The following is a 14,018-nucleotide window of genomic DNA, read 5'->3' on the forward strand; positions in this document are numbered from 1 at the left end:
TCACCACAATGGCCTATTTGGGTCCCACTCAAGTTATATTTCAGCAATATCTGCACGCTACTGGACTGCTTGTTCATTGCCGGTCATGTCTGTGCTGGCCCGAGACCAAAGTAGTGTCCTTCCATGATGTAGTGATCTGCTGCTGATAGGAATGGCTATTTAAATGCAATTGGTAATTACTATTAAATCTGACTATAAACCACAAGCACTTCCCTTCTCATTTCATTTTGCAGCCCATCATTATTTGCTTGTTACAGTATCTGTAAAGCAGTAATTCGCCGAGTGGTTCAGAGCATTAAAAGAGCTCGCTCATGAGGCCTGATTCCTCCCACTTGAACACTTGTGCAGAATGGAGCCATGTCAACTGAGGGCTGTTGTAAAACTGGTGTAACAGCGGATCAGGCACAGTGAATGCAACACACTCACTCACATCTACTACAACTGCACACAGACACCTCTGCTCCAATAATTATCACACTGCCAGTCTGGCAGGACTGAGCTGAAAACCCAAAGCTGGGGAATGGCAGCTCCACAGAAGCTTTTCTTGAGGATTTTGTCTACTATCTCTCATTAACTTGATGATGGAACACAGTACTGTAAGACGCGTGCAGACAAACCTCAAATCTGCACTATCAGCTGTACAAACTGTCCTACAATAAAGGGCATTGTTGATGAACACTACAACAGTGATTGCTGGAGCATGCAAAATCTGTTATCCTCATGCTCTTGAGTTGCAGATTAAATCACTTTAATAAAATGTAAGTAGTTTTCCTACATTCAGAGACTGTGCATCCCTGATGCCATCTATTTGATGCAGTTCACTGGAACAAAGAAGAAAATTGTCAGAAATTCAACCTAGTAAAACTGTTAGCTACAGAAAAAAAAAAACCCAAAGGTGAATATAATTGCCAGATGCTCCAAGTCCTCATTATATCTGCGCTGACAGTGTTTCAGTGCTCACCTCTTGCTGGCAACGGCATTGCCCTTCCATGTTGCCAAAGCACTCAGGCTAGCGTCAAAGAGCATGCACCTAAAGCCAGGTCCTCAGCCGGTATCATATGGCATTGCTCCAGCCGCTCCACTGTCAGCCAGTGCTCTGGTCCATATGACCTGGCTGCCAACATCATGGAAAAATTATTTTGTTGTGAGCAGCTCTTCTTTTTGATAGCTAATTAGGAACTATTTCACATTCCACAAAACCTCTATTGACCGCTCTCCTACAATTGGATCATTCAGGGGTATTACTTAGGTTTATTCCTCTTTGTGAATGAGCTCATTTCTTTTTCTCTTTTGCTTCTCAGCTCTTCTCTGTGGATTGTTGTCTCCTCTACACAGCATTTCAGTGTCTCTCGGAGCTCTCCCATTCATTCTGCGCCATTTCCCAGTCCTGTGATTCTGTTTCATGCCCTCATTTTCATTCTTTATTTCCCCTTCTTCTGCTTTCGCATTTACACAAGTAAAACAGCAAAACAGTTCTTCATCCACTTCTAATATATTAAATACTAAAATAACACAAAGATTGGAGATTCCAAAGGCAGCACTAGATTCTTTTTCTGAGGCTTTCTGTGGTCTTTGTACCATGTTCTCACTGAGGAGAAGCAAAAGCAAGGAAGAGAAGACTCATAGATGCAGCAGTGGAAAGCAAAAGTGATGGGAAAATTTCCATTAAAAAAAAAAAAAATTAGGTTTAGGCGCTGATGGAGTAACGAATAAACAGACTGCTCATTGGGCATACAGTTCAATTTTGGCATTAAATTCTTAGGCCTATTAAGCATAGCTGTGTCAATCTCACAAATCTAAGACTTAGTATGAGCTCATAAATAAGGATAAAATCTCCAGTACAGTTATTATCTTGTGAACTGGTTTTCAGCTTTCCTTATCTCTTCCTGAAAAGTTTTCACTGACATTCCTTCCAAGAAAAATAATCTAACTCATGCTATAAATGCAAAAGCAAGATGAGTAAACAAAAGATACCTGGGATCCCAGTCCTCTTCACACACCGTTTTTTTGCACAGATGAAACAACTGCAGATAGATGCACCCATTTAACAAAGAAAAGAATCTGAATTGCTGGATCCATCCAAACCTCATTTTCATTTTTAATCCAGTAATTAACTAACAATTTAAAGAAAATATCTGATATATGGCATATCTTTAGGCTCATCTTTTCTACCACAATACTATAATCCAACACTTTCCCTTTTTGACTCTTAACTTAAAAGCAACAACAGTCTACCCTTGACCAAAAAACCCCAGATTTTGCATCCCATTAGGACCATATATGTGAGTCCTTAACTCTAAAAAAAAAGTGAAATGAGGTAACAGAGTCTAGCAACAGTTAAAATGTAAAGTAGTGCTTTTTGCCAAGTCTGAATGTCCTTTACAAAGTCCTGCTTGATTTTGTCTACCTCACTTTTATAAATGGGAGTAAATAAATAAATACAGAAATAAATTATTTTCCAAAGGTCATGCAGAAAGAAAGAATGGATTAGCCCATGGTTTAAGCACCAGATTAGACCTCAAAATATGGTGGCTCTGCCACTAAGCCTCCTGTGTAACCTTGCATCAGCTATTTAATGTAATTTTATTTTCTACAGATAGCATAAAAAACCCAATACAAGCATGTAAGAACTGTGAGGAACTGCAAACATCTGACAGAGAAGCAGAAGTGTCAAGAATAAAATTCAGGCTTTTGACTCATGCCCATCTGTTTTTTGGACAAGACTCCCTCGTTGGATAAGCATAAGCACGAAGGTCAAAATATAGAATGCCTTCAGAAACACGAGCACACTGGGATAGCACATTAAGAAACAAGCCTGTTAAATAAAACAAGCAACAATTTCTGAAAGAGAAATTCATACAGCCTTGCACTTTTATAAACAGTTTTCTTATATTCTCATAGTCATTAAAATGTATAAAAATGATTATTTCCAAAACAGCATTACCATGAATTATCACCACCCCTGTTGCCTAGCAACTGGAGTAATTTTTGAATAGTGAGCTATATAAACCAGTATCTGGAGTTTGTGCAAATGGGTATTCATTTGAGGGTTTAAAACACATTCATCTTGGAAATCAGAGGCAGATAATGCAGCACTAATGTAAAGCTGAAATGCTCTTAAAAAAAAATAAAATGGCATGAACAATTACTCCAGTTTAGCAAAACCTTCCTCCTGTAGCAGATCTGAGCCGTGTCAAACTTGGCCATGGCAGGAGCTGACTCCCTTGTGCTTCCTTGGGCTTGCAAGTGCTCCTTTCCAATTTTTATGAAGATATTTGACATTCCTGTAGTAAAAATAATTATTGCCCAGTCTTTTTTTGTGGCTCGTAATTCAAGAGCAAAAGTAACTGGTGACATTAAATAGCAATATTTTTAAGTGAAATTAAAAATTCTATTTTTATATAACATATTGAGCTGGAAGTACTCACTGGTTCATATAATGACAGAATGAGGTGCTTAGTAAGGTTCAAAATAGGTCTGGACATTAACAGTGACAAAAAGATAGCCCATTGAGATATTAGAGAGAGATTATAAGCACACATATGAAAGCCACAAACTCCCAGAAATCACAGCCTGGTCACTCACTAGCTGCATGTGGTTGCCCATTATGGGGATTCTTGCCCGTTCTTCAGACCCATCTGGAATTTAACTTTACATGCAGGACAAGATCCCAAACCATATCAACCTGTATTATTTGATGTCCGAGAATTTCTGCATTACTTTCTTATAACTTTAGGAGACAAGTTCCTGCTCAAGCTAGTGTCAATCTGTGTTACTATTCCCAAAATGGGGGGTGGGGGTGTTCCCAAGGGCAAAAGATTCCAATTTAATGGCTTCCAAGATTTAGCCTTATGGGTAAGGAAGAAAAAAAAAAAAAAAAAAAAAAAAGCAGAATGTGCTGAACACCGGCATGTGTTTTTCATAAAGAGTGCAGGCAGAGAGGCAAATTCATCCCTGGCATAAACACACAGCCCACTGAAGGCAATGCAGTAGCATCTGCTTATACCAGCTATGAATCTGAACAAGCTTTTCCCTACAACTACTACCTGTGGAGATAAAGCTGGATACAGCACTAACGGCAGTTTAAGAGCCTACAGCCTCTCAGAGTTTAGATAACTAAATTTCTGCAGTAAGAGAAAACCTGATGTCTATGAAATTGTGAGTTTCCGGGCTCCCAGGAAGCCATGCAGTGCCATAAAAGACTTAATGGCTGTTTAACAGCTCAGACAAAGAAAAGATGCTCCATTTTGTCTGCTGCTCTATGGAAATTTGCTGAGACCACACACACCATGTGCAGTGCTGTCACATAAGAAAACACTTCTGCTGTTTTTCTTTGGTCACAAAGGCAGTGGCAGTTAACAAAATTCTAATTTATCTTTAACAATGAAAGGGAACACCCCTAAAGAAAGGGAAATTATCTCAGCCAGATAGGCTAGCTGCTGCTCTAACCAAGAGGCACTACTGAACAGGTATCACATCGGTCTATGGGATGCTCAGCCTCTTCTACAATGCAGCACACTCCCCCCTCAACTTCTCCACTGAGGAGCAGCGCACACCTGTACTGCTGGATCACTGTGCAAATAGCGTTTGTGCTCACCCAGCCACCAAGATGCTTATTTCCATTGCTCATGGATAGATCACATTTGGGAAGACATGATTTCTGCAGTATTCTCAGCAAAAAGTGGACAAAATTTGCTCCAAATTAGGCCAATATATTTTTCAAATTTCAAAAGTCCTCCTTAGAAACAGAGACATTGTCTCTGATTTACAGATGACAAACCACTTCGCTGTATTTATATACTATACTACCTGCTCTTATAGGAGTGAGTTCAAGAGGAGATGTTGGCCTGAAGAGACCTTTTGTGTCCTTTCAGCAGTACAGAAACATTGATGAGCAAGTGTGCTGGCACCTCTGGCTGTGTAAGCTCAGAAGTGCAACAGCTGGGAACCACAGTAGAAAGAGATCAGTAGTGCAGCAAGTAGAAGACATCTTTGGTAATGCTTCTCTCCCAGCCAGGCATGGCCAGGAAAGAGAGCTGTTGTATTTGATTACTATTCCTTGTATGTTTAGTTCCAACCTAGGGAGCATCATTAAAGTAATTTTTCTATTCCTACATTTTGCCTTCCCTTCAGTCCATAAAAACTGACAGGAAGGAAGACGGGGTTTTGAAAAGCATAGTGTGAGCTACACACAAGCTAATTTCACACTACAGCTAGGTGCATGCTCCACAAAACATTTCATGAACGTTTTTGTGTACAAATTTGTTTGGCCCTTAACTGAATTCCAGTCTAACCAAATTCCAGGAACAAGAATATTTCCAGAGAGCATGTTTTAAGCCCAGGCTGCCAAATAAATTTGGAAAATAAATGTTAGAAGAAAAATAAAATTATAATCAAATTCAATTCATCTTTTTTTTTTCCAAGATGAAGACAAAATCAAAGAAGTAAAACTTCTAAATCTTGTATGAACATGAGAAAATAATCATGTTTGCAGCTTTTAACATGATAAAAAGGGTAAAATGTGTGGACTGAAATAAGCTCGGTGAATGACTTGGTTCTTTTTCCATGTCATCCTGTGGTTCCTAACTCCAGACCTCATATATATGTCCTTCATGAATGGTGACATTCATTAGCAGTTTGATTACAAGATACTACACTAAGCCATTCCTGTGATGCTAGTTGCTACTCCCTAGGCTTTAGGCTAGAGAAAAGCAATACCATCCACAAAATTAGAAATTTCTCAGCAAGAAGGCTGTATGACTGTCTGGGTTGGGTAATGAATACAAACTTGCTTTCAGACCTGCACACACAACAAATGGGGTGAGACAATGAAGAAGAGAAATCAGTACAAAACATACCCACTACGTGAGCAATTCCTCTAGTTTCTCAGAAGCTACCTGCAGTAACAAAGGCCACTTGTCTGGTGTGACAAATAGGGCAAAACTTCTTTTTTGCAAGTGAAAGCCTGACACTGAGATTCAACACATGCAAAAATAAAATGCAAAGTAACCTTGGATCACAGAAAGAATCTCATAACAAACATGCATGCTCATTGTGACATATTTTCACTAAACTAAATTCCACGCAATGGACAGCAAAATAATCTTCTCTATAGTGCTGCATTACAGCAGCAATGTTTGTCTCTGTGGACCAAATACGAAACGGGCTCTCAGATGCTTTGAAACATTAAAAAAAAATCTTTGACCAGTCAAAGAAAACAAAATCCTAATGTGCTGAACTTCAAGCCTTAAGATCTTTAAGACACCTGGGTCCTATTCATAGGCTTCCTCCTTTGAAAGCTGAATGTCACTTACAGTGTAGCTACCATACGTAAGGTTAGATCAGGTGTCACTGGACCCTAGGCAGGTTTTGCTGGACCTCAGAACGGCCACACCGACCCCAGCAGACTGTCTCCCTCCTTACTCCAAGTCTGCCTCAGGCCCAGACGAGTAAACTGCAGGCAAGCATCCTCTCATTAGATGCAACACAGAATACCACTTACTTGTATGGGATGTGTTTGCTGCCATTGACAAGGGCGAGGATGACATTGCCCAGCGCTGACAATGAGAGACAGAGGCCAGAGCTTCCCTCCCGGTTTTTGCCGAGCACTTTCACACAGCTACCAAGGTCAATAAGGTGCAAGCGGCTGCGACCTCCAGACACTGCCATAAACAAAAGAGAGCAAACAGTTAGCATGTGCCTGCAAAAGCAGCTTCCCAGGAAAACAAAAGAGTTGCTACAATGTGGAAAGAGGAAACAATCCAGAGACCTTTCCTAATTTGTCTTTGCAGCAACAATCTGTCTGTCAGCCTTTATTGCTGTATGTTGCTGTCCACTCTGGACTTGCTTATAAACTACCGAGGTTTTCAGTACTCACCCGCTCCTGCAGATTTAATTCTGCGGGAGCCCCCACTGTGTGTTTTTTGTGTTGTTTTGTTTCGAATAGAGCCCTATTAGCCTCTACCTGAGTTGGCTCTGTTTCTGTCTGTGTGATTACTGCTCCTCTGCTGGGAAAACTACAGGCTGGGCACTGCTGCGTGGTGAGCAGCGATCCTGTGGTAGCTTCAGCCTTTTATCTTTCTCATCTTAAATACTGGATCTTCAAAAGAACCTGTGGCACCTGTGGGACATTCAACTTTGCTTTAAGTCTATATACTTTTATGTTATCATTGGGGCTAACAAAAACTTTCCCATACCATGGTAGTGGGTTGTTAAAAAGCTGATCTGTTCTGAAAATAGTTTCTGTAAAACTGGTAGTGGATCCCTATATTTTTTTCTTGTTTACTCTGTATCAACATCACTACATTTAAAGTGAAAGGATGCTAACTTTCAATCATCAAGATTAACAGACCTTTGCTCTCATTAAAAACCTATGGTTCCTTATGGACCCAGGCATGGGGAGTATGCAGACTTTACAGAAGTGCTTCTAATTCTCTATTATCTCAAGAAAATTTCCTAGCTGTTTTTTTTTTTCTTTCATCTGATCTTTGACCACTTCTCCCTATTCTCAACAGTGAGTTTAGAAGCAATCTGTAGGAAAAGACAGTTTTATTTCAGGATTATAACTCAAAAGTTAAGAGCAGTGTTTGAGGACGCAAACATAACTTAAACAGGAGTGGAAATACTTTCACATCTGAGTTTACCTCTATGCAAATAAATTCACAGTCATTTTGACACAGCACCTTAACTCAAGCATCTGGTAAAAAAAAAACAAAACATTAGCAGTGGGAGGAGACCAGTTCACAAGCAAAGATAGCAATGGGAGCAACTACACGACGGAAACCTTAAGAAAAGAACTTTCCAGATATATTTAATTGCTTTGGCAATGTCTTATCAGCCATAAGCGTGTTTTTTTCCATGACCCTGCATTCAATAGCTGTGATGCCATGCCATGGTATACAGGCATGTAGGTGCCACAGAAAGTAGAAGAAAATACATTTACATAGATATGAGAAGACAACACTTAAAAAAATTCTACATATTGTCAAAATGTGCCTTTCTGTAGAATGTATTATATATAATTCTATGGTTCTGTTTCAGTTGTAGGTGACAGCTAACTAAACTGAACAACAGTAAAACTACAAGTAGATTTTTATGATAAAAGAAAAAAGAAATAAAGAGAAAGAAGAAGAGAAGAAAATGAAAGAAAAACAAAGCAGAGAGAAAAAAGAAAGAAGGAAGAAAGAAGAGAGAAGATGACAGAAGAGAGAAGACTTTTTCTGTGAAAGTGGTTTATGCAATGGGATTTGAGAATAATATTCCAAAAATGTAGTCAGCATCTCTGTCGACAATTGTTAAAATACAGTAACTTCTGCTTCTTATAAGCCCTTTTAGTTCTTCAGCTACATCAGGAATTAGACTAGACAGGACTTCCATGTATTAAATTATATTGTGATATTGGTTAAGTCATGCTGAGTATCACAAAACAGAAGTGAAAAATAAATGTCTGATTAAAACAAATGTTGGTAGTTACACATTGAAAATGCTGTAATAGTCCACATATTGTATGACAACCCATTTAAATGTGTCCATAGAAGTTTCATCACTGTGCTCTCAGTAGTGGGAAGAGGTGGGATACTTCTCATTGGGAATTATCCACATGTACTACAGGCTCCTGCACTCACTGCAGAAAGTCAGGCTTCCCTGGGGAACTGTCCAGCCAGCTGCAGCTTCACCTCCTCTGAACTGCTCATGGAGTACTTTTGCTTCCTCTCTAAGAGTTCTTAAAACTCTTAGACCTAAGAGCCCCTGAGTCCTCTAAGACTGCTGCACTCAGAAGGCTGAAATTGACTTTTCTGAGTATTCCCCAAAGATTTCCTTAGAAAAATAAAGCATTTAGTTGCGACTGAAAATGACTGCAGGTGACTTTACTCAATTACATATAATAATTTTTTCTGTTGCTGAGATTACTGGACATTGGGGAAACAAAAGAAAATGAAAGAAATCACTACCCTTCAAAATCTCAGTCATATTGTTTCCACACATACTCCTATTACACAGTGTCGTGGTTTTGTTAGTGAGGGGGGGGCCTAAGGTGGTAGCTTCTGTAGGAAACTGCTAGAAGTCGCTCCCCTTTGTTCAGTGGACTTGGCCGGGCCTAGGGCAGACCTGCTGCTGGCCAAGGCCGAGCCGATTGGTAGCAGAATGTTCCGTGATAACGCCTCTGCGATAACGTATTTAAGAAGGGGAAAACAGAAAAAAAAGAGAGAGGAGAGAAGATGTGAAGAAGCTGAGTGGGGGCAGAGGCGCAGAGGGGGAGGCGCAGGCCTCATGGGCCTTGCAGGCCTCACCCTCTGGCCTCTCGCCAGGCAGCCGACTGGGCCCGACTCGGTCCAGCCCAGCTGCAAGAAGTGGAGAGGAGATGAGAAGTGAATAAGATGTAAAAAAAGATCCTGAGAGACATCTACCAGCCTGTTGTGAGGAACAGCTGCAGACGCCAAGGTCAGTTCAGAAGGAGGGGGAGGAGTAATGCGGCTCCTGGCCAAGATTCCCCTGCAGCCTGTGGTGACGACCATGGTGGAGCAGGTTGTCCCCCTGCAGCCCATGGAGGTCCACGGAGGAGCAGAGATCCACTTGGAGCCCGTGAAGGACCCCACACCGGGGGAGGTGGATGCCTGAAGGCAGCTGTGGCCCGTGGAGGGCCCGCTGGGACAGCTGTTCTAGAGGGACTGCACCCGTGGAAGAGACGACCCACGCCGGAGCAGTTCCACGAAGGACTGTGGCCCGTGGGAGGGACCCCACGATGGAGCAGGGGAGGAATGTGAGGAGTTCTTCCCCCGGCCATGAAGCAGCGGCGTAAAACAACGTATGATGAACTGACTGCAACCCCCATTCCCTCTTCCCCCCTGTGCCGGGAAGGTAGTAGAGATAATGTTAAGCTTGGGAAGAGGGAGGGGTGGATGGAGGTTATCTTGTTCTCTGTCTCATTATCCTGCTGTTTGTAGTAATAAATGAATAGTTTTCCCCAAGTCGAGTCTGTTTTGCCCGTGACGGTAACTTTAAGGATTTCTCCCTGTCCTTATCTCAAACCTCGAGCTGTTTTTCTTATATTTTCTCTCCCTGTTTTCTCGGAAGGTGGGGGGAGTGAGAGAGAGACTGTGTAGTCTGGTCCGATCGGGGCTGAACTACGACACACAGGCTGAGGAAATCCAGAATAAGAGAAATTACTGGATTTTTCCTTATTATTTTATTTACAAGTCAGACGTTTTTAGAATGGCAGATCCCCTTGCTTGATCTGAAAATGAAGTTATCTGTTAGCCAAGTTTTCCACTGATGTGCCTGGCAACTACAGGGAAAAGAGGAGAAGTGGAACATCCTAACGCTTGTTTTTGTCTATGGCCACTGAGACTTTGCAGAGCTGACAGCTGAAAAATTACTGTGCCAGTTCTGCCACAATGTCATTTATTTCAATGGTACTAAGCCTGCTTCATGACATCCCTGGTAATGAATCTAACAAGGAGGTAAGTACAGTACCAATGCGTTATTCTAACAGTCATTTTTTACCAAAATCATACGTTAGCCAGTCCTTTAATCCTTTAGAAGCTGGCTGTCGTCTTCTTTTTTTTTTTCCCTATCCTTTCTTAATCCTGTTACTGGAATCTATATATTTCTACTATCTTCATGTTTTTGGTTTGGGTTTTTTTTGTGTGTGTTTTTTTTTTTTTTTTTTTCTGAAAAGTCCTTCATTACAGCAGGAGACAGTGATAATCACTAGGCGCCCTTTCTGAGCAGCTGGAATTCCCCCCTCATTCAATTATCAGGGAGATCTGACCCTGCCTGGCTTGCGAGGCCACTCAGATATGGGAACTTGAAGACAGGAGGTGGTATGGTCACGAGACAAAGATATAACTAAAGGCAGTGGGCAAAGCATGCCGTGTTATAATTCAACAAGTTATTTTCCAAAAGAACTCCTGCCGCTCCAGCCAGCAAGTTGGCCTTGTCGGGGGCCCAGCTTAAGTGTCTCTATACCAATGCACGCAGCATAGGGAATAAACAGGAAGACGCCTGGAGATGCGTGCACATGAGCAGGGCTACGACCTTGTTGGCATCACGGAGACGTGGTGGGACGACTCATACGACTGGAGCGTCAACATGGAGGGGTATAGGGTTTTTAGAAAGGACAGGAAGGGGAGACGAGGAGATGGTGTTGCTCTCTACGTCAGCAACCAGCTGGAGTGCGTGGAGCTCCACCTGGGGATGGAGGAGGAGCTGACGGAGAAGGAGCTGACAGAGAGCTTATGGGTCAAGATTAGAGGACGGGGACGGACAGGGGACGTTACGGTGGGGGTCTGTTACAGGCCACCTGGCCAGGAGGACAGAGGAGACGAGGCGGTCTATAGCCAGATAGAAGCAGCCTCACGGTCACAGGCCCTGGTCCTCATGGGGGACTTCAACCATCCTGACATCTGTTGGAGAGACAACACAGCAGGGCACAGGCAGTCCAGGAGGTTCCTGGAATGCGTGGACAACAACTTCCTCCTGCAGGCGATAGAGGAGCCGACAAGGAGGGGTGCCATGCTCGACCTTGTGCTCACCAACAGGGAGGGACTGGTGGGGGATGTGAAACTAAAGGACAGCCTTGGCTGCAGCGACCATGACATGGTGGAGTTCAAGATCCACGGGGCAGCGAGGAACTACATGGCAAGCTCTCAGCCCTAGGCTTCAAGAAGGCGGACTTCGGCCTCTTCAGGGACCTGATGGGCAAAGCACCATGGGAGGCAGCCCTGGAGGGAAGAGGGGCCCAGGAAAGTTGCTCCACATTCAAGGAGCACCTCCTCCAAGCTCAGCAGAGATGCATCCTGATGAAGAACAAGTCGGACAAAAAGGCCAGGAAGCCTGTGTGGATGAGCAAGGAGTCCTGGACCAACTGAAAGTGAAAAGGAAAGCCTCTAGAGGGTGGAAGCGGAGACTGGTAGCCTGGGAGGTCTACAAAGAGGCTGTGCGAGTGGCCAGGGATCGGGTGAGGAAGGCTAAAGCCCTGACGGAATTGAATCTGGCCAGGGATATAAAAAGCAACAGGATAAGCTTCTATAGGTATGTAGGAGACAAAAGAAAGTCTAAGGAGAATGTAGGCCCCCTCCGGAAGGGGGAACAAGGAGGCGGTTGGTGACAGCCAACATGGCTTCACCAAGGGCAGATCATGCCTGACCAATTTGGTGGCCTTCTATGACGGGGTGGCAGCATCGGTGGACAAGGGACGAGCAATGGATATCATCTACCTGGACTTGTGCAAAGCTTTTGACACTGTCCCACACAACATCCTTCTCTCTAAACTAGAGAGGCATGGGTTTGATGGACGGACCACTCGGTGGATAAGGAGTTGGCTGGATAGCCGCACTCAGAGAGTGGTGGTCAACGGCTCGATGTCCAAGTGGAGACCAGTCACGAGTGGCATCCCTCAGGGGTCCGTGTTGGACCTGGCCCTGTTCAACATCTTTGTCGGCGACATGGACAGTGGGATAGAGTGCACCCTCAGCAAATTCTCCAATGACACCAAGCTGTGTGGTGCTGTCGACACGCTGGAAGGGAGGGAACCCATCCAGAGGATGCCAGCCTTGACAGGCTGGAGAGGCAGGCCCGTGCCAACCTCATGAAGTTCAACCAGGCCAAGTACAAGGTCCTGCACCTGGGTCGTGGCAATCCCAGGCACAAATACAGGCTGGGCAGAGAATGGATCGAGACCATCCCTGAGGAGAAGGACTTGGGAGTGCTGGTGGATGAGAAGCTCAACATGAGCAGGCAATGTGCTCTTGCGGCCCAGAAAGCCAACCGCATCCTGGGCTGCATCAAGAGGAGTGTGGCCAGCAGGTCGAGGGAGGTGATTCTCCCCCTCTACTCTGCCCTCGTGAGACCCCACCTGGAGTACTGTGTCCAGTTCTGGATCCCCCAACACAAGAAGGACATGGACCAGTTGGAGAGGGTCCAGAGGAGGGCCACGAAGATGATCAGAGGGCTGGAGCACCTCTCCTATGAGGACAGGCCGAGAGAGTTGGGGCTGTTCAGCCTGGAGAAGAGAAGGCTCCACGGAGACCTGATAGTGGTCTTCCAGTACCTCAAGGGGGCCTACAAGAAAGATGGGGAGAGGCTGTTCAGTAGGGCCTTTTGTGATAGGACGAGAGGTAATGGTTTTAAAATAGAGGGAGGTAGATTTAGGTTGGATATTAGGAAAAAAAATTTTACAATGCAAGTTGTAGAACACTGGAACAGGTTGCCCAGAGAGGTGGTGGAGGCCCCATCCCTGGAAATGTTCAAGGCCAGGCTGGATGAGGCTCTGAGCAACCTGACCTAGTCAGGGATGTCCCTGCTCCTTGCAGGGGGGTTGGACTAGACGACCTTTGAAGGTCCCTTCCAACTCTAACCATTCTATGATTCTATGATTCTAAGATCATGTCTTCTTTTTTTTTGAAATGAGTCATTATAGCCACAGGAAAATATTTTTTCTATTTTACTAATTGCATTTGAAAATAGTAGAAAAGGACTGTGCGTAAACGTACTTGCATGCAGTAAAAAGCATGGAGCGTTAAATAATTGTAATAATAATTCCCTCAAAATCAGTCATATTTAATCCTATGAACAGTCTTTTTGAGCATTCACAGTCTTCCCTTCCACCGCAGGGTGGTTAATTAATAAACCCTTAGTTAATTGAGATTTCTGCCTGCCAATTCCACGGGGGTTATTACTTAAACACATGCAAACTGTATTTCCATTTACAGCAACTTTTTGGTTTTCTCTCTTATAAGTACAGTCAATGTACATTTTCTGTATCCAAACATTAGACATTAATACTGCAGTGGTGTTCACTCTCTACACATCATAGCCTGCAATCTATTCCTTATTACAAATAACCTTTGGAGAGCCAGGAACTGAAATATATGCTGTTTCTGCAAAATTGCTTAAGCCCATAAATTTATAGAACCAGAGGTCTCTGGTGCCTTTCAGACAAACGTTTTTCCCTGTAAAAAAATTATTATTTTTTAAAAAAAAGAATTTTAACATGAAAGTTTTCTTTCTTGGTGGGG

General features: G+C 43.2%; 1 protein-coding gene across 1 annotated transcript in view; it reads right to left on the minus strand.

The window, feature by feature from the left end:
- Positions 1–14,018, minus strand: part of KIF26B (kinesin family member 26B) — a 301,193-nt gene that overhangs the window by 44,578 nt on the left and 242,597 nt on the right. Inside the window, exon 10 of the mRNA XM_086744394.1 lies at positions 6,503–6,662. Coding sequence (XP_086600520.1) covers positions 6,503–6,662 — 160 coding nt within the window. The remainder of the gene's footprint in view (positions 1–6,502; positions 6,663–14,018) is intronic.

This window comes from Chlamydotis macqueenii, chromosome 3, assembly GCF_036417535.1.
Source record: "Chlamydotis macqueenii isolate bChlMac1 chromosome 3, bChlMac1.mat, whole genome shotgun sequence".
Taxonomy (NCBI): Eukaryota; Metazoa; Chordata; class Aves; order Otidiformes; family Otididae; genus Chlamydotis; species Chlamydotis macqueenii.